A 19,768-nucleotide genomic window follows, 5' to 3' on the forward strand; every position below is an offset into this window, starting at 1 on the left:
ACTAACAGTCACTAAGAAATTGAAGACTGTTCCTTCTAACTAACCAAGAGAGTCTCCAAATACATGGAATACTTCTGAAAAGTACTATTTGAGAGGAAAGACTACATTTAACTATTTTGGATAATAAGCGTGGTACCCACTATGTCCATATAGAATTAACATATCTTTTTACCTGCCTCATGAGCTTCCCCACGAAATCAGGTGTTTATATGAGTGGCCTGTAATCCCAGATCTTGGGATGTTGAGGTTGGAGTACCACAAATTTGAAACAAGCTTGAGCTACATAGCAAGAATCTATCTCAAAAAAATCCATAACTATTTCCATCCATTTGCACGCAAAATTCGAGAAGTCATTGTTTTTTACTGCTGAGTAGTACTCTAATATGTATATATTCCACACTTTCTTCATCCATTCCTCCATTGAAGGGCATCTAGGTTGTTTCCAGGTTTTGGCTATTACAAACAATGCTGCTATGAACATAGTTGAACAGATACTTTTGTCATTTGATGTGGCATCTCTTGGGTATATTCCCAATAGTGGTATTACTGGATCTTGGGGTAGGTTGATCCCTAATTTCCTGAGAAATCGCCACACTGATTTCCAAAGTGGTTGCACAAGTTTGCATTCCCACCAGCAATGAATGAGTGTGCCTCTTTCTCCACAACCTCTCCAGCAAAGGCTATCATTGGTGTTTTTGATTTTAGCCATTGTGACAGGTGTAAGATGGTATCTCAAAGTTGTTTTAATTTGCATTTCCCTTATCGCTAAGGAGGTTGAGCATGACCTTAGGTGTCTTTTGGCCATTTGAATTTCTTCTGTTGAGAATTCTCTGTTCAGATCAGTGCCCCATTTTTTTATTGGGTTCATTAGCATTTTAAAGTTTAGTTTCTTGAGTTCTTTATATATTTTGGTGATCAGACCTTTGTCTGTTGCACTATCCTGAGCGAGGTATCCCAGACCCAAAAAGAGGAACATGGGATGTACTCACTCATAATCGGTTTCTAGCCATAAGTAAAAGACATTAAGCATATAATGTGCGATCCTATAGAAGTTAAATAAGAAAGTGAACCCAAAGAAAATCATATAGTCATCCGCATGGAGAGGGGGAAGTAGACAAGATTGCAGGGCAAAAAATGGGAACTTGCGGGTGAGGTGGCATGGGGCAAAGGGGAAATGGGATGAGAAATATGAGAAGGGGAGGATGGGAGGAGCTCGGGGGATTGGGATGGTTGGGATATAGGAAGGATGGATACGGGAGCAGCGAAGTATATATCCTATCTAAGGGAGCCATCTTAGGGTTGGCAAGAGACTTGACTCTAGAGGGGTTCGCAGGTGTCCAGGAATATGTCCCCAGCTGGTACCTTGGGCAACTAAGGAGAGGGAACCTGAAATGACCCTATCCTATACTGATGAATATCTTGCATATCACCTTAGAACCTTCATCTGGCGATGGATCAAGGTAGAGACAGAGTCTCAATTTGGAGCAACGGTCTGAGCTCTTAAGGTCCAAATGAGGAGCAGAAGGAGGGAGAACAAGAGCAAAAAATCAGGACCACGAGGGATGCACCCACCCACTGTGACAGTGGAACTGATTTATTAGGAGCCCACCAAGGCCAGCTGGTCTGGGACTGAATAAGCATGGGTTGATTCCGGACTCTCTGAGCATGGCGGTCAACGAAGACTGATGAGAAGCCAAGGACAATGGCACTAGGTTTCAATCCTAATACATGAACTGGCTTTGTGGGAGCTTAGCCTGTTTAGAAGCTCACCTTCCTGGACGTAGATAGAAGACCTTCGTCTTCCCGCAGGGCAGAGAATTTGGACTGCTCTTCAGTATCGAGAGGGAGGGGGAATGGTGTGGGGGGAGGAGAAGAGGAGTGGGGATAGGGGGAGGGGAGTGGGGGGAGGGGGCAATATTTGGGAGGAGGGGAGGGAAATGGGAAACGGGGAGCAGGTGGAAATTTTAATTAAAAAAGAATAAAAAAAATAAAAAAAATAAAAAATCCATAACTAATAAACATAAGTATTTATGATGTGGCCAACACATTCTGTGTATTATAAATAATACACACTCACAGAACTGTTATCTCTATGCAGGGGAGACAATAGTCGCCTCTTCTTGTCTTAGTTGCTAATTCTACTTTCAAAATGCTGATAACTAAGCTGACTAAGTCTGAGATCATAATGTGATGTACAGTTTTGTATAAGTATCACAAAAGAGTGTTTCCCGGAAGATACCCGACACCGAGCCAGTCCAAATTTGTCAGTGGTCCAAATGTCAGAGAAAACAGGAGACTCCAGTTTCAAGTGAGAGCCTTGGTAGACTCCGGTCGTATTCAAATTGCCCCATTCCACTCCCTGGCCCCCATAAGCTTGTAACAATATCATAAGACAAAATGCATTTAGTCCAACTTCAAGAGTCCCTTAGTCTATCAGTCTCAACCATGTTTAAAAGTTCAAAGTCTCTTCTGAGATTCATGCAATCTCTTAACTGTAATCCCCTATAAAATCAAAAAACAGATCACATACTTCTAATGAACAATGACACATGATATGCATTACCACTCCAAAGCACAGGGAAGAGAACACAGTGAGGAAACACTGGACCAAAGCAAGACCAAAAACCAGCTGTGCAAATCGAGACTCTGCATCTCCAAGTCTGATGTCAAAACAATCTTCACATCTCCAACTCCTTCCAGCTTTGTTGACCACACCACACTTCTTCCTCTTGGGGCTGGTTCCACTCCCTGTTAGCAGCTCTCCTTGGCAGGTATCCCATGATTCTGGCATCTCCAACATCTTGGGTTCTCCAAGGCAATCCAGGTTCCAACTTCACAGTTTCACACAATGACCTCTCTAGGCCTCCATTCATGGACACCCCTGACACATGCCTGGCCTCATGGCGTTCCTTGTAGAGGCAAATTTAATAGCCCCTTCCTCTGTCCTTAACTCTAATGCTGGATCCTTGTGGTCAAAGCCACCAAGTTCTGCTACTTACTGGGGCTGGAACATGGCCCCTCATTCAATTACATCTTCAACAACTTTCTGTTTTCAGTGGTTTCTTTCACTGCCTAAGTTTGGCTGTCCTAAAACTGAATCTGTAGACCAGATTGGCCTCAAACTCAGAAATCCACCAGTCTCCGCCTTATAAGAGCTCACATTAAAGGCATGCACCACCATGCCCTACTTTAAGCTGTTCTTTGATTCCTTAGAATTAAAGTTAGAAACTTAGGTGGGTGGGATCTTGGGAGGTCACCACTCCTTTTATTCCATTTCTTGATCTGTTTATCTCCTTGAACACAGGACTTAGTTCCATTCCACTTCCTGGTGCTCCTTTTCTCCTCAAATTGTACATCTTGTATTTTCCTAACTCAGCTTGCTCCATTTCATTATAAATCTGTGTCAGAGTGACCAGTAATAACCACACAACAGAGTCTAAACTAGGCTGTCTCGAGATTTCCTCTGCCAACAGAATTAATCTGAACCTCTTCACTTTAGCCCCAGGCAGATTCTTCAGACAAGGGCGAAAACCAGCCACATTCTTAACCAAAATATTACAAGAATAATCTTTAGGCAACATGCTAAAATTCTTCTCCTCTGAAACCTCTTGAGCTAGGCCCACAGTTCAAATCCCCCTCATCCCCGCTGTCTTCCATGCTCCTACTAGGATGGCCCATCAAGCAGCACTTAAAGCATTCAACTGCTTCTCTAATCCACAGTCCCAAGTTCTATATCCTTTCAAACAAAAGCATGGTCAGGCCTATCACAGCAATACCCCACTTCTGGTACCAACTTCTGTCTTTGAGTTTCTATTGCTGTGCAGAAAAAACATGACCATGGCAACTCTTACAAAGGAAAACAGTTAACTAGGTAGTCTACAGGCTTGTTCTATTGTCATCATGGTGCAACATGGCAGCATGCAGGCAAACATGGCGCTGAAGAAGGAGGTGAGAGTTCTACATCTTTGACCCACACACAACAGGAAGTGAACTGAGACACTAGACATGGCTTGAGCATATATGAGACCTCAAACCCTACCCCCGGAGTGACACACTTCCACCAACAAGGTCATACCTACTCCAACAAAGCCACACCTCCTAACAGTGCCACTTCCTATAAGGGCCATTTTCATTCTAACTACCACAGATGCTAACTAAGATGATTCAAAAATAAACTCTAAGACCTCTCCAAACCAACATATTCACAAATCAAGAAACTAGATACCAATAAATAAAAATAAATCGTCCAATTAAATGGGGGTACAGATCTAAACCGAGAATTAGAAATAGAGGGAAATCAAAAGGTTGAGAAACACTTAAATGTTCAACATTTCTTTCCAATGGTTCAACTAGACATCAATGAAATGCAATTCAAAACTACTTTGAAATTCCATCTTACACTCCATCTTACACCTGTTAAAACAGCTAAGATCAATAACACATATGATAGTTCATATATGGCTAGTATATGAAGCAAGGAGAATACTTCTTCATTGTTGGTGGGAGTGCAAACTTACAGTCAATGTGATGGTTCCTCAGGAAGATAGGAATTGATCTACCTCAAGATCCAGCTCTACCAACTCTTGGAGCATATACCCAAAGGACCCCACCACAAGGACACTGCCTCTGTACAGAAAAGCCAGAAACTGGAAACACCCTAGACGTCCTCCAACAGAAGGATGGATAAAGAAAGTGTGGTCCATTTACACAATGGAATATTACTCAACTGTTTAAAAAAAATGACATCAGCCAGATGGTGGTGGCACATGCCTTTAATCCTAGCACTCAGGAGGCAGAGGTAAGTGGATCTCTCTCTGAGTTCTAGGTCAGTCTACAAAAGCTAGTTCCAGGACAGGCTCCAAAACTACAGCAAAACCCTGTCTTGGAAAACAAAAACAAAAAAAAACCCTACATCATAAAATTTGCAGGTAAATTGATGGAATTAGAAAAAAATCATCTTGAGTGAGGTAACTCAGACACAGAAGGATAAATATTATATGTATTCACATAAATGTGAATATTAGCCATGATAACCAAATTATAATTCATAGATACAGAGAGGTTAGGTATGGAGGAAGGGAAACTAGAATAGATTTTATGGGTGGACTGGGGATGGGTTGGGGGGAAAGGAAAGATCAGGTGAGAAGCAGGAAGAGAGATAGGGTTGAAGGAGGGAATGCTGACAGATATGCCTAGAATTAGGGGGCATTTGAGGGGTGGTCTAGAAAACTAATATAGTGATATTTTATTTGTTTTAATAAATAAACCTTGTCTGAAGATCAGAGGGCAAAGCAGCCATACTAGTCAGCCATACAGGCCAGGGAGTGGTGGCACACAACTTTAATCCCACGACTCTGGAGACAGAGGCAGATGGATCGCTGTGAGTTCAAGTCTACCCTGCACTGCACAAGACTGATCCAGAAACAGATCCAGGGGGTGGTGGCTCACACCTTCATTCCCAGTGTTTAGGAGCCACACACTTTTAATCCCAGTATCCCAGTACTAGGAAAGGGGAGACAAGACTGATGTGGCTGGGCAGAGAGAGGAACATAAAGGGGAAGAGATAGGAACTCACTGGAGTATGGAGTGTGACGATTCGTGGAGACAGGATATCACCCCTTTCGTCTTAAGATTTGATAGAGGTAAAAGGTCTCTCTAGTAGTTGACTGTCTTGCTTTTCTGATCTTCAGGTTGAACCCTAATATTTGTCTCTGGGTTTTTATTATTCATGCTACAACCCAATGCAGTGGCAACTGCCTAAAGGAGATGGAAGCAATCCTAATGAAATAATAATGGGGGAAGTAGAGCACCAAGTGGACATTTGTCACCAAATGAGCTCCGTTCATCTGTAATCAGTGTTTGCATTATCAGCTTGGCTTCTGAAACAAGCATCAGAAATGTCACGTCGACATTAGAGCCAAGACTTCTTGCTGAAACAAGAACCTTCTCAGACTCACAGCTGTCTTCTATTTCCCTGAAGTCCCTGTGAGACGTGCACTCCTGTTGACCCTGGCCAGGCAGACTGAATGAGGAGAGAACTGCTTATTCCCCGGAGACAGTTTATGATTCTAGAGCTGAGATAACCAATGTCCTGACTTACAGACTCAAGTCATCGATTTTCCTTGCCAACAGAGGCAGATGACAAAGGTAACACAGACAAGCAGGACAGCAGCATGGCTGTGAGGCTTTGGCATTCGACTGCCTGGGATTCGACTGGAAACTTGCTCTGGAACATCAATCACTGAGCTGCTCACATCCCTAAGCTGCTCATGTATTGAGATTCCCTGTGCTGGGATTTTTCAAAACATCGTAAGCCACAACCTTCCTGTTGGAGAAGGGGAGAAAAAGGGGAGAAGGGGGACAGAGACAAAGCGAGAGGGTGGGGGCTGGGAAGGGAGGAGGGGGCAAGCAGCTCCCATCACCTGTTCTCGGCCTAGCGTCCTGTTCGCTGTTCTCCCATTTCAGCTGTTACATTTATTTCTTTAACCATGGCCTTCCTGGCTCTCCCCTGTAGATCTCTGATGTCGTCTGAAAACTCAGTGATCTAAGTCTCTGGTCCAAATTGCTAAATCAAAATACTGCCACAGCCTAATATCAAAGGGAGTGTGAGAACTTCCTAGTTCTTAAGATGGTGTGACCCAGAAAAATGGTGGCACAATTCCATTATGGCACATTTCTTGTCTCACTCTGTATCCTAGAACTCATTATTTAGGACAGACTACCTCGAATTTGTGGCAATGCCCTTGTCTTAGCATTCTGAGCTCTGGGAATAAAGATATGAATGACCACCACATGATTAGGGACATTTTCCTTGGCTCCTCTCTTCCAACAAGGAACCAGGAATCTAAATAAAGCCTTGTGCTTGCGGTTTCCAAGAAGAGAACTTTGTAGCTATTTTATTATTATTAATTGTTACTATCATTTGTTGTCTTTTGAGACAGGGTCTCATGCTGAAGCTCAGGCTGGCCTAGAACTCATATGTCCACAATGACTTCATATTCGCCATGGTCCACCTTCCTCAGCCTCCCCAGAGATACAATTATAGACACACGTCATCTCACCCAGCATCACTGTTTACTGCATCTCTGGTGTGCACACTAGATTGTCATTTTAATAATGGCACATACAATTCTATCCCTGGTCCACACATTTGCACACTTAGGTTTATAACACGAAGGTCTATGTATGTGGTCTCCACCCAAATCAAGGACATTAAAAAACTCTGGTACCCCATCCCTTTAGCTCTTCCAAATCCAAACACTATCCTGAGATTTGTTTCTAAATGTGTGATAGAATGAATCATTGGATCAAAGGGATGGAAACTGAAACTAAGTTGGGTTTTGTTTTTTTTTTTTCCTTTTGGTTTTTCAAGGCAGTTTCTCTGTGTAGCCCTGGATGTCCTGGAACTAGACCAGGCTGGCCTCGAACTAACAAAGACTCATCTACCTCTGCCTCCCCAGTGAAGGGATTAGAGGTGTGTGCCACCAGGCCTGGCTGGAAACTAAGTTCTTTAACTCTTACTGTTTTTTCAGAGTGAGCCTAGAATGGCGACTACCAGCAAAGTAAACGGACCAAAAGACTTGAAAACTTTAAAAAAAAAATAAATTTTAAAAGTTATCACTTTCCTGTAGCACAAATTCTAATTGGTATTAATAATAAAAACCCAGAGTCAGATATAGGGGTAAACGCTGAAAGCGGCCAGCCACCTAGTTCTTAGCTCCCCTAAATCCACAGACCAAAGGGGTATCCTGTCCTTACCAATCCTCAGACTGAACGCTCTGAGCTCCTGTCTCCTCCTGCCTCATCTTCCTCTCTCCGCCCAGCCATATCACTCCTGTCTCCACCTCCCCAGTGCTGGGATTAAAGGTGTGAGCCACCACCAGCCTGGTTTTATTTCTGTTTTTATTAGATCAATTTCAGGTAGCCCAGGGTGGTCTTGAACTCACAGAGGTAGGCCGCCTCTGCCTCCCAAGTGCTGGGATTAAAGGCGTGCGCTACCACCGCCTGGCCTCTGTGGCTCACTAGTATGGCTAGCTCAGCACTCCTCAGGCAAGCTTTCTTGGATGCAGCACACACGTTCCTTTTTTTTTTTTCCATTCAAATACTTTGTGGCAGTGACTGGAATATTAGCATAAAACATGCTTCAGCTCAGTGCCACTAAGCGTGTTCAGGACAATGTGCCTACAGCCACTCATGCCCAGACAAGATGATGTTCGACTTTTGACTTGCTGAACTTTGTCAAACGAGAAATCATGAGACGTTTGACTCAATATTATTTTAGTTGATAGTATCTTAGATTCATCTACACTTGGTACAAACAAGATTTTTCCTGCTTAGACCACTTCCTATGTGTAACCCCAGAAGCACAGACATTAAGGGCATCATTGAATAAATGGGACCTCCTGAAACTGAGAAGCTTCTGTAAAGCAAAGGACACTGTCACTAAGACAAAAAGGCAACCCACTGACTGGGAGAAGATCTTCACCAACCCCGCAACAGACAAAGGTCTGATCTCCAAAATATATAAAGAACTCAAGAAACTCGACCACAAAAGGCTAATCAACCCAATTAAAAAATGGGGCACTGAACTGAACAGAGAATTCTCAACAGAAGAAGTTCAAATGGCCAAAAGAGCGGGACGGTGGTGGCGCACGTCTTTAATCCCAGCACTTGGGAGGCAGAGGCAGGCGGATCTCTGTGAGTTCGAGACCAGCCTGGTCTACAAGAGCTAGTTCCAGGATAGGTTCCAAAACCACAGAGAAACCCTGTCTCGAAAAACCAAAAAAAAAAAAAAAAAAAAAAAAAATGGCCAAAAGACATTTAAGGTCATGCTCAACTTCCTTAGCGATCAGGGAAATGCAAATCAAGACAACTTTAAGATACCATCTTACACCTGTCAGAATGGCTAAAATAAAAAACACCAATGATAGCCTTTGCTGGAGAGGTTGTGGAGAAAGAGGTACACTCATCCATTGCTGGTGGGAATGCAAACTTGTGCAACCACTTTGGAAAGCAGTGTGGTGGTTTCTCAGGAAAGTCGGAATCAACCTACCCCTGGACCCAGCAATACCACTCTTGGGAATATACCCAAGAGATGCCCTATCATACAACAAAAGTATATGCTCAACTACGTTCATAGCAGCATTGTTTGTAATAGCCACAACCTGGAAACAACCTAGATGCCCTTCAATGGAAGAATGGATGAAGAAAGTGTGGAATATATACATATTAGAGTACTACTCAGCAGTAAAAAACAATGACTTCCTGAATTTTGCAGGCAAATGGACAGAAATAGAAAACACTATCCTGAGTGAGGTAAGCCAGACCCAAAAAGAGGAACATGGGATGTACTCACTCATATTTGGTTTCTAGCCATAAGTAAAGGACATTGAACCTATAATTTGTGATCCTAGAGAAGCTAAATAAGAAGGTGAACCCAAAGAAAAACATATAGGCATCCTCCTGAATATTAACCTTCATCAGACGATGAAAGGAGACAGAGACAGAGATCCACATTGGAGCACCAGACTGAAATCTCAAGGTCCAAATCAGGAGCAGGAGGAGAGAGAGCACGAGCAAGGAACTCAGGACCGCGAGGGGTGCACCCCCACACACTGAGACAATGGGGATGTTCTATCAGGAACTCACCAAGGCCAGCTGGCCTGGGTCTGAAAAAGCATGGGATAAAACCGGACTTGCTGAACATAGCAGACAATGAGGACTACTGAGAACTCAAGAACAATGGCAATGGGTTTTTGCACGTACTGGCTTTGTGGGAGCCTAGGTAGTTTGGATGCTCACCTTACTAGACCTGGATGGAGGTGGGTGGTCCTTGGACTTATGGCAGGGAACCCTGATTGCTCTTCGGGGTGACGAGGGAGGGGGACTTGATCGCAGGATGGGGAGGGAAAAGGGAGGTGGTGGCGGGGAGGAGGCAGAAATCTTTAATAAATAATAAATAAAAACAAAAAAATAAAAAAATTGATGAAAAGTTAAAAAACAACAAAAAAAGATTTTTCCTGCTTGTTGACTTTATTATAAGTATTACTGCTACTATAAATTATTTTTATAGAACATCTTAAAATTATTTACTACTTATGTAGATGGCCCCCAGTATACCACCTTCTATCATCTCTGACATGTTACTTCTGAGTTTTCTGTGTGATTTTATCATCTGCAAGTTGCTGTCTTCATGTCCCCCTTTGTTTAACCTTTAGGATAGAACCTGCAGTACACAGAAAGGGGTATCCTTGCTTTGTGAATTCACTGTGTGCTATTTATCCTGTAGGTAAACTGCCTTACCAGTATAAGCCCTTTCCTATGAAGAAAGCCTACATGATTGAGGTCCTCAGTGCCAGGGTTGACTTAGCCATAGCCCGGGAACTCTGCGGAGAGGCAAACACGTGCCAATAGTGGTAACCGTCATCCAGAGGACTTCCCACCAGGAGACAGGGAAAGCTGGGGATATGACACAGCTCAGTGGTAGAGCACCTGCCTAGCATGCCCACGGTTCCGGTTTGGATCCCCAGCATGGTCTAAAACCGTGGTTCTCAAAGCCGGGTAGTGGTGGCGCATGCCTTAATCCCAGCACTCAGGAGGCAGAAGCAGGTGGATATCTGAGTTCAAAGCCATACTGGTCTACAGAGCAACTGCTAGATAGGACAGTCAGGGCTACACAGAGAAATCCTGTCTTGAAAAACAAACAAACAGAAAAACTGTTTCTCCACCTCACTAATGCTGTGACCCTTTAATGCAGCTCCTATTGTGGCAACTCGCAACCATAAAACTATTTCATTGCTACTTTGTAACTGTAAGTTTGATACGGTTATAAGGGTAGCCACTGTGCGACTCAGGGGCTCGCGACCCACAGGCTGAGAACCACCAGAATGAGCTGCACAGAAGCTCTCTCCCAAGGGGGACTGCTATCTGTCACTCCTTTGTCAGCGCTTCCTTTGCCCAGGGCTCAGGCTGCCCTGAATGAGGAGACAGCGGTGTTACAGGGATGCACGTGAGTCGTCCACGCAGCAAGTGCCAAGTCAAAACTAAGATGAGGAAGCTTGGCTGATACCAAGTCAGAGCCGTGTCCTGCATCTGCGCGGGGAATCCCGGCTACGAACCTCTGGCTCCTGCGCTTCTTCTAAGAGCTTTCGTTTCTCAGAAAGCCCTTTTCTCTGGGTCTGCACTCACAAGCATCCAGGGACAGGCTGTTTTATTGTGTTTCCTCTCTGGTCTGATGGCATGATTACAGGAGGAGGAGCTGAAGCAACGAAGTGGAAACTGAAACTAAGTTCTTTAACTCGCTTTTTTTCAAAGTGAGTCCTGAATAGTGAATTCTAGTAAATGGACCAAAAGCCTCGAGAATTTTTGAAATAAAAATAAATTTTAAAAGTTATCACTTTTCCTTTTTTTTTCTTCCATTCACATACCCCACGCAGGTCAGGTTGGCCTTCCTAGCAGGTTAGCCAAACCATAGCTGTTCTTGAACCCTTCCCCATAGTTCATGAGGTTTATGCCCTGAGCAGGTTCCCATGCAAAACAAAAGAAGGAATCTTTGTTTTGCTTCTCTTCTTGAGAGGCAGAACAGATTCCTAGTTCACGTTCCCAGGCACCCTGACCCTGGAACTGGGGTGGCCTGGATCCATACCTCAACCAGCCGGATGGAAAGGCCCACACCAAAAGGGAATCAACTTTTTTTTTTCAGCATTTTTTTTTACTGTTTTTATTGAGCTATATATTTTCTCTACTCCCCTTCTTCCTCTCCCCTCCCCTTCTACCCTCTCCCATGGTTCCCATGCTCCCAATTTACTCAGGAGATCTTGTCTTTTTCTACTTCCTATATAGATTAGATCCATGTATGTCTTTCTTAGGGTCCTCTTTGTTGTCTAGGTTCTCTGAGATTGTGAACTGTAGGCTGGTTTTTCTTTGTTTTATGTCTAAAAGCCACTTATGAGTGAGTACATATATTTGTCTTTCTGGGTCTGGGTAACCTCACTCAATATGATGGTTCCTAGATCCATCCATTTGCCCGCGAATTTCAAGATGCCATTATTTTTTTTTCTGCTGTGTAAATATACCACATTTTCCTTATCCATTCTTTGGTCAAGGGGCATCTAGGTTGTTTCCAGGTTCTGGCTATGACAAACAAAGCTGCTATGAACATAGCTGAGAACATATCTTTGTGGTATGATTGAGCATCCTTTGGGTAAATACCCAAAACTGGAATAGCTGGGTCTGGAGGTAGGTCAAAAAGGAATCAACTTTTAATTTGCATCTTAGGCTGGCATGGTGTCACAGACATTTAATCCCAGCACTGGGATGCAGAGGCAGGTGGATGGATCTCTGTCAGTTTGAGGCCAGCCTGGTCTACATAGTGAGTTCCAGGACAGCCATAGCTACATAGTGAGACCCTGACTTGGAAAAACAGCAATAATAACAACAAGAATAATTTGTGGCTTCATCTTTATCAGATTTGTTTGGCATAATTAGGTCTCCAAGAGCATGCTGGGGACAACTGGGGACAGGGGTGTTGGGAACCTGCAATGCTGAACTCCAGACTCCAACAAGGGACCAATACCCCATGCCACTCACCACCCTTCCCGACTGGCTGCTGAACTCCAGACTCCAACAAGGGACCAATACCCCATGCCACTCACCAACCTTACCGACTGGCTGGTTGGTTCCTCTGTATTTGTTTTTTGGTAGCATGTCTATACTTGCATATGCTTCCCCTTCTGGCGATTTAAGTACAACTTTTTTCTTTGCAGTGGGCTCTCAACATAGTCCTGGCTATCCTAGAACGCAGTAGGCCAGGCCAGTGTTGAATTCAGAGAGATTCACCTGCCTCCGCCTTCCAGATGCTAGGATTAAAGGTGTGTTCCACCATGAACATCCTGTAAGCACACCTCACCTTTTTTTCCTGTTTTTTCTAGACAGGGTTTCTCTGTGTAACCCTGGCTGTGCTGGAACTCACTCTGTAGACCAGGCTGGCCTCTAACTTGGGGACTTACCTACCTCTGCCTCCTGAATGCTGGGATTAAAGGTGTGCGTGATCATACAGCCTATAAGTACACCCCACTCTTAAGGATCATCTGAGGATTCAGTCTTCAAACACAGTGAGTATATGTTCCTAGAAACTTCCACATTAGATACCTTTATTTTAGTCATTTGACATTAACCTCATAGGTGGTTGGGTTTGTTCTTATTTTTTACAGATTTCAATACATAGGAAAAAATACATGCTTTTCCTTTAGCCACAAAAATGCTATGACATGCATGTCATACTTGCTATATTCTTTGTCAGGATTCAGGGCAAAAATGTCTGTTTTCAGTCCAGAGAACTGCTTAAAAAATGGGTTGGGATGGGGGAAAGGGGAGATGGGGAGAGAAAAGTGAGAAGGGGAGGATGGGGAGAACTTGGGGGATAATGGAAGGTTGGATATGGGAGCAGGGAAGTATATATCTTAATTAAGGGAGCCATTTTAGGGTTGGCAAGAGCCTTGACTCTAGAGGGGTTCCCAGGGGTTCAGAGAGATGTACCCAACTAGGTCCTTGGGCAGCTGAGGAGAGAGAGCCTGAAATGGCCCTATCCTATAGCCATATTAACGAATATCTTGTATATCACCATAGAACCTTCATCTGGCGATGGATGGAGACAGAGACCCACATTGGAGCAACGGACTGAGCTCCCAAGGTCCGAATGAGGAACAGAAGGAGGGAGAACATGAGCAAGGAAGTCAAGACCGCAAGGGGGGCACCCACTCACTGAGACGGTGGGGCTGATCTATTAGGAGATCACCAAGGCCAGCTGGACTGGGACTGAAAATGCATGGGATAAAACCGGACTCACTGAATATGGTGGACAATGAGGGCTGCTGAGAAGCCAAGGACAAAGGCACTGGGTTTTGATCCTACTGCACGTACTGGCTGTGTGGGAACCTAGCCTGTTTGGATGCGCACCTTCCTAGACCTGGATGGAGGGGGGGGAGGACCTTGCACTGCCCACAGGGCAGGGAACCCTGACTGCTCTTTGGACTGGAGAGGGAGGGGGAGGGGAGTGGGGAGTGGGAAGTGGGGGGAGGGGAAGGGAAAAGGGAGGTGGGGAGGAGGTGGAAATTTTTAATTAAAAAAATTTAATTAAAAAAACACACGTGCGTGCCTATCATGTGTCGATTTATCAGGTAACACATACATGAAATGCATATATACTATAGACTATAGTAATTTTCATTTTAGCGTAAAATTCTGTATAAAATAAATCTAATTTAAACCTTTCCTAGATGTTTTAGTTCCAGAAACTCCAAAATAACCTCAAAGATGACTTCATCCCAGTGAACAGACAGAGGGGAAAGTCAAGACCCTTGACCATGAATCTGCTCTTTAGAGTTTGCTCTTTGTACTCAAGTGTTTGAGATCGGGGTCCTGGGTTCTTGCAGCTCATGAGTGACTTACAGATACTCAATGCTACGCAAGTCTCACTAAAATATTTTCTTCTTAATGAATGACTATTAGTCATCCATTTGCTATCTACCTCGAATCTGTTTTCTCCTTTGCATCTTGTGAACTTGCGTCATAAAAAAATAAAACTATCACCATGTATCTTTGTGATTGTTTAATGTTACCCTGCTCAGCGCCCCTCCCATTCAGAGTCCACGCTGGAATTCTGACATGCCTGCAATGCAGTACCAGTCTGCAGAAGCAGGTGTGGAGGGACTTCTTGGGGCACCCTCTCATAGGAGCCACCCCTCATCAGAAGTCTGCAACACCTAAGTCTCTTGGCCTCTGTCAACCTAGCCTCAGTAGCCTTCCTTCTGTTCTTCCAGATTCCCGCAGCTGTCTGCCTTGCTCACTTGAAGGCTTAGCTCTCTTCTAGTCCTTGGACTACATCAACCTAGGATTTAATACTCTAGAAATTTCCATCTTTCCCAAACAGCAACTCACTTCCTGTCCTGGTGACAGACTTCCTTTTCTCCAGTTTGCAGATATGGGCTTCATTCTTGGCAACTGGCACCGTTCTGAACCAGTACACTGATAGCCCCATCCCGGGACAAATCACTGCCATTTCCCGGCCTGTCCCTGCATCCCTGGGACCTCTGTGAAAGCTCTCCCATGCATTCTTCTAGGTTCTAACACCTGCTGCTGCATTTGCTGCACTGCAGAGTCATGCCCACATCCAGTGGGCGTCACTTTCATCCTTGATCCTGCTGCCACACACTCGCTAAGAAAACAATCAAGAAATCCACGACAGAATCAGAACTAGAGCGATGCCCAGCTTTACACCCTCCTTTCTCACTCGTGACCATCACCTGCACTCAGGGCCCCACAGCTTCTGCTCTGAATGCCTGTTCTAGCACACAGAAGCTCGTTAAGTTGTACAGACTTTAAATCTGGTTAATAAATAAGAAAAATCTAGTGTGTGTTTTTTTATTTATTGCAAGGTTTTATAATAAAGTTTGTAAGATAAACACATTTCTCAAAAAAATAAAAAGCAAAAGTAAATAATGAAAATGCAACAAAAATAAAAACTGTGTTTAGGACTTGACTTAAATATTAACTCAGTTTTACAAGAGGGGAAAGAAGAGATTCTAAAGCCATTTTCATTATCTGGCAGTGCACTCCATCTCTTTTCTCAAACAGCTCATGCTCTGGAAAGTGAAACCTAACTCGCTCACTTGTTAAAAATTAAAAGGATCAGGGAGGGAAATTCCAAACTCAGAACTCACAATAAACACAAATAACCTCAATTTTGCAACAGGGAACTTCCCTTAAAGGACACTGAAGTCCTGCTGAGTCAACTCCACAGCCATCCAATCAAGAGCCAGGGAGGGAAACTCGCTGCAGATAAATACTGCACAGTAGCCTGCACTTTGAGGCATTCACCGCAGCTGACTGACATCTGTCCCGAGCCAGCCATCCCGAAGCCTCCATTGTCAGCACCATGAACGCAAGCTCTGCCCTCGTTTTCTGCCTCATCCTGCTGAGTCTGAGTGGGACACAGGGTAAGGAACACCAGGGCTATTTAATTTCCCAGGTCAGAAAGATGGCGGGGCTCGAGTCTAAACAGTGCGTTTCTAAGTTTTATTCTGTGCCTAGGAAGGAAAGGAAACAGGCAGAGATTCCTCTTGCTTGCACAACTTATGCTGGTTGAAGTCAGAGAAAAACAGAATAAGAGAAAGGGAATGAAGAAGAGATGAAAGAGGGGAAGGGGAGGTAGGGAGGAGGAACTGTGAGAGGAGGGAGGAGGAGGGAGGGGAGGAGCAGCGAAGCGGGGGGGGGGGGGTTAAGACAGATGCCTCCTTACCTTAGCCTATTTAATAATATAATCTATACGTAAGAGTGTGATTTCATCATTAACAAGTTGCAGGCAGCTCCATTCTTCACAGTAATGAGCTATTTAACCATTCAGACCTGTGGTACGATGAGCTACATCTCTCTCCTCAGATGAAGTGACAATAATGGGGACAGGTTCTGCTAATGACTGCCTCACTTATATTAAGTGCCTGGAATGAAACAGTAAGCTAACTAACCTTCCCTGTGTCGCTCTCCTCCTTCCTACAGGAATCCCTCTCTCCAGAACAGTCCGCTGCTTCTGCATCAAGATTGATAACCGGCCCATAAAACACAGGGCCATAGGAAAACTGGAGATTATTCCTGCAAGTCAATCCTGTCCACGCGTTGAGATCATGTGAGTCAAACCCCAACCTGCCGCTAACTTCCCATATGTAATTGCATGTTAAACATGTGATGGTAATTGGGACAGGCCAGCCAAGGCTGTGTGATAACTCTACACCTAACGGACGGGACTCGAACTCACTGTGCACCTGGATGCTGCCTCTGTTGTTGGCCTGATGCTAATCTACCTATCTCATTGCCCATTTCTACAGTGCCACAATGAAAAGGACTGAAGAGAAGCGATGTCTGAATCCAGAGTCTGAGGCCATCAAGAGTTTAGTGAAAGCAGTTAGCAAAAAAAGGTGGGTTTCCTGCTGTTCTTTCAGGAAATGGCAATCGTAGGAAGCGGCTTCTGCACTGGGTTTTGCTGTGGGATCTCTGCCTTAAAGTCCCGTGACCCCCCATGCTCCTTTTCCCACCTCCATTTACACAACACTGAGGTATCACTTCAGGCCATAAATACCTACTGTCCAGTAGTGACAGGTAATTACTGCAACCTGTGGTTATAACCGTCCATGCATAAAGCTGTCCGATTTCCACATTGCCTCTCTAAAAACAATAGCCACTGTGACCCACAGTAACTGGCTAGCAGCAGGAAGTGCACCAAGCCTTTTTCTCAAGGGTCCTTGGGTTCCCAGACTGAAGTCAGTCTACTCCACTCAGTACACTGTCTTCTTTCTACAGGTCTAAAAGAGCTCCTTAACCAGAGAGAAGCCAATCACCACAGTGCTGTGACCTACAGACAGACAGACGGACAGCCAAGGGCCCGTCTCCATCACTTCCCTTTACACCGAGTGTGGCTAGCCTTAACTGTCCCTGGTTCTCCTGAAAGGTGACCAACCATGGTCACATCAGCTGCTATTCCTAGTGACATCAGGACGATGGACAGTTCATGGTCCTGAGACAACAGCAACTCCAGTAACGAGAGTTCCCGACTCTAAGAGTTGGTACTGAGTTCTCACACAAACAGCTGTGATGGCTCTCCCAGCGCTGTACCATAAGCTACGCTGAGGTGCTACACTCTTAGCCTTGTGCCAAGCCCTGCCTGCTCCTCTCACCCTCCTCGTCCTCCCTGTCTTAGGTGTTAGGAGATCTCCTCAATTCTGAGTTACCTGGGTTCTTTGATCTCAAACACAGTCACAGTAAGACCCCACCCACCTGCTCCCGAGGCCATGCTTTATCTCACGGCTTACTGCCGTCTTCCCAAGGGCCCTCGTAACTCAGAGTACTGACAGGAAGCTAGAATGTATGGAAATGTATGTATAAATATTTAATGAACAACTGTTTCAGATGTATGGTTTTTGTACGATTTTCATTGTATATGGAAGAACTTTTATAACTGACTACACATATCAATGAGTCATTAGAGAAGTTTATACAGACAAGTGGTTTTGAATATTACATAACACAAAAGGTGTTGGTTTTCAAAATAAAAATAATGTACTATACTGAAAATATTGAGTCCAAAAGGTAATAAAGTATAATAGCTAATCTGAAATGCCTTGTGGTTCATCTGACTGAGAATTATTTCAGAGCTTTAGAGATTCAACAGCCTGGACAAGAAGTTGGTATGGGATGGATAGAGGACAAACAGATCAGAAGAACTATCACACTCCTCCTAAGTGCAGCCTCCTCAAGGCCCACCATGTAAGAGTCCTATACGACTGGCAAGGCATGGGAGAATGACACAGGCAGGGGCCTGTCCCGGTTAGTTTTTATTGTCAACTCCACACAACTGAGTCGTCTGGGAAGACGGGGTCTCCGTTGAGGGGATGTGTAAATCAGACTGGCCTGTGGCCATGTCCACGGGTGACTGTCTCGACTGATGCCGGATGTGGGTGGGCTCAGCCCACGCTGGGCAGGGTCACCCTGAGCAGGTGGTTCCGGGTTGCATAAGAAAGCTAGCTGAGCGTGAGCCAGGGGAAGCAAACCAGGACGCAAGCCAGTAAGCAGCCTCCTCCGTGGTTTCTGCTCCCGCTTCCTGCCCTGGCTTCCCTTGGTGATAGACAACCCTTGCCTCCCTGAAGTTGCTTTTGGTCTGTAGCACAGCAGCAGAGAGGAAACTCGAACAGACTCCTCGACCTCTCCGCCAGAATACTGCACAGGCAAACCGGAGTCAGTTCATTTCCCTGCTAGCCCTGTGTCTTCACCTGTTTTATAGACTTGTTTAATTATACCACTGTCCACTCAGTTCTCCAAATAAGACACTCAACATGACCTAATCAGTGACTAAAAGGATGCCTGCAACACTATCCGCTGATAAATTATTAGACTCTGGGATGTATGAAGAATTCTCATGGGGGTCTCCAGGAAGGCTCAGCAGAGAAAGGCCCCTGACACCAAGCCTGAAGTCCTAAGTTCAACCCCCGGGACCCAAGAAGACAGAACTAACTCCAGCAAGTTGTCCTCTGACTGCCACACCCACAGCATAGGCTATGTGCACTCCCCCATCTCAACCCACCACACACACAGTACAAATGTTGAAGGAATTCTCATGGATAAAAACGTTAAAATAAGACTAACAGCTGAAAAATAGTTAGGACTTTCACAGAAGAACAAAAGCACATGTCCTTAACATGAGAGGATCCTCAGCCTCGTTTTCATGAAGGAAATGTGTGCTCAGATCCTTAAATACTTCACTTTGCACCATCAGACTGGCAACAGAAAAATATACAACAGCGAGGAAGGTCCTTTCACGGCTAGTGAGAACAAGTAGTCACGACTTCTGTGGAAAGAGTGTGATAGTCCGAAGCTGAACACCTCATCTTGTATGCCCGAGCAATTCTATCACCATCCAATAATCCATTGTCTCACAGGACATATACAAGGATATTCCAGCAGTGCTGGCTACTCATCAGAACTAGATGGTAAGAGCCCACTGATGAAGACCCCATACACTGGAATCGCGCTGAAGTTTCTACCCTGCTGACTAGTTCTCACAGTGCTGAAAAATGCTGAGGCTGGAGAACAATGAATAACAGTCCAATCGAGTTGTGGATCCTGCATGGGACACTACCTTGTGCAAAGAGCTGTCAATCCGTCAACCCCTTCTTCGCCTACCAAGTGGACGGTCACCATGATGCTCTGCTGCCTGGACAGC

The 19,768-nt window shown here is 44.6% G+C and overlaps 2 protein-coding genes across 2 annotated transcripts in view; one reads left to right on the forward strand and one right to left on the reverse strand.

The window, feature by feature from the left end:
- The window catches only part of Art3 (ADP-ribosyltransferase 3 (inactive)), an 88,555-nt gene that overhangs the window by 62,928 nt on the left and 5,859 nt on the right, over positions 1 to 19,768 (reverse strand). The window lies entirely within an intron of this gene.
- On the forward strand, positions 15,889 to 18,122 carry Cxcl10 (C-X-C motif chemokine ligand 10). The gene is made up of 4 exons (XM_057772613.1): positions 15,889 to 15,995; positions 16,555 to 16,681; positions 16,881 to 16,970; positions 17,353 to 18,122. Exons 1-4 carry the CDS (start codon positions 15,935 to 15,937, stop codon positions 17,369 to 17,371), a joined length of 297 nt encoding a protein of 98 aa, XP_057628596.1. The 5' UTR covers positions 15,889 to 15,934; the 3' UTR covers positions 17,372 to 18,122.

Source organism: Chionomys nivalis, chromosome 6, assembly GCF_950005125.1.
Source record: "Chionomys nivalis chromosome 6, mChiNiv1.1, whole genome shotgun sequence".
Lineage (NCBI taxonomy): Eukaryota > Metazoa > Chordata > Mammalia > Rodentia > Cricetidae > Chionomys > Chionomys nivalis.

Excerpts from the sequence above, each read along its gene's own strand:
- Cxcl10 (XM_057772613.1), top strand. The coding sequence starts at position 15,935 with ATGAACGCAAGCTCTGCCCTCGTTTTCTGCCTCATCCTGCTGAGTCTG. Across the intron at positions 15,996-16,554 it reads GAGTCTGAGTGGGACACAGG|GAATCCCTCTCTCCAGAACA; the intron begins GTAAGGAACACC and ends TCCTTCCTACAG. Across the intron at positions 16,682-16,880 it reads TGTCCACGCGTTGAGATCAT|TGCCACAATGAAAAGGACTG; the intron begins GTGAGTCAAACC and ends CCATTTCTACAG.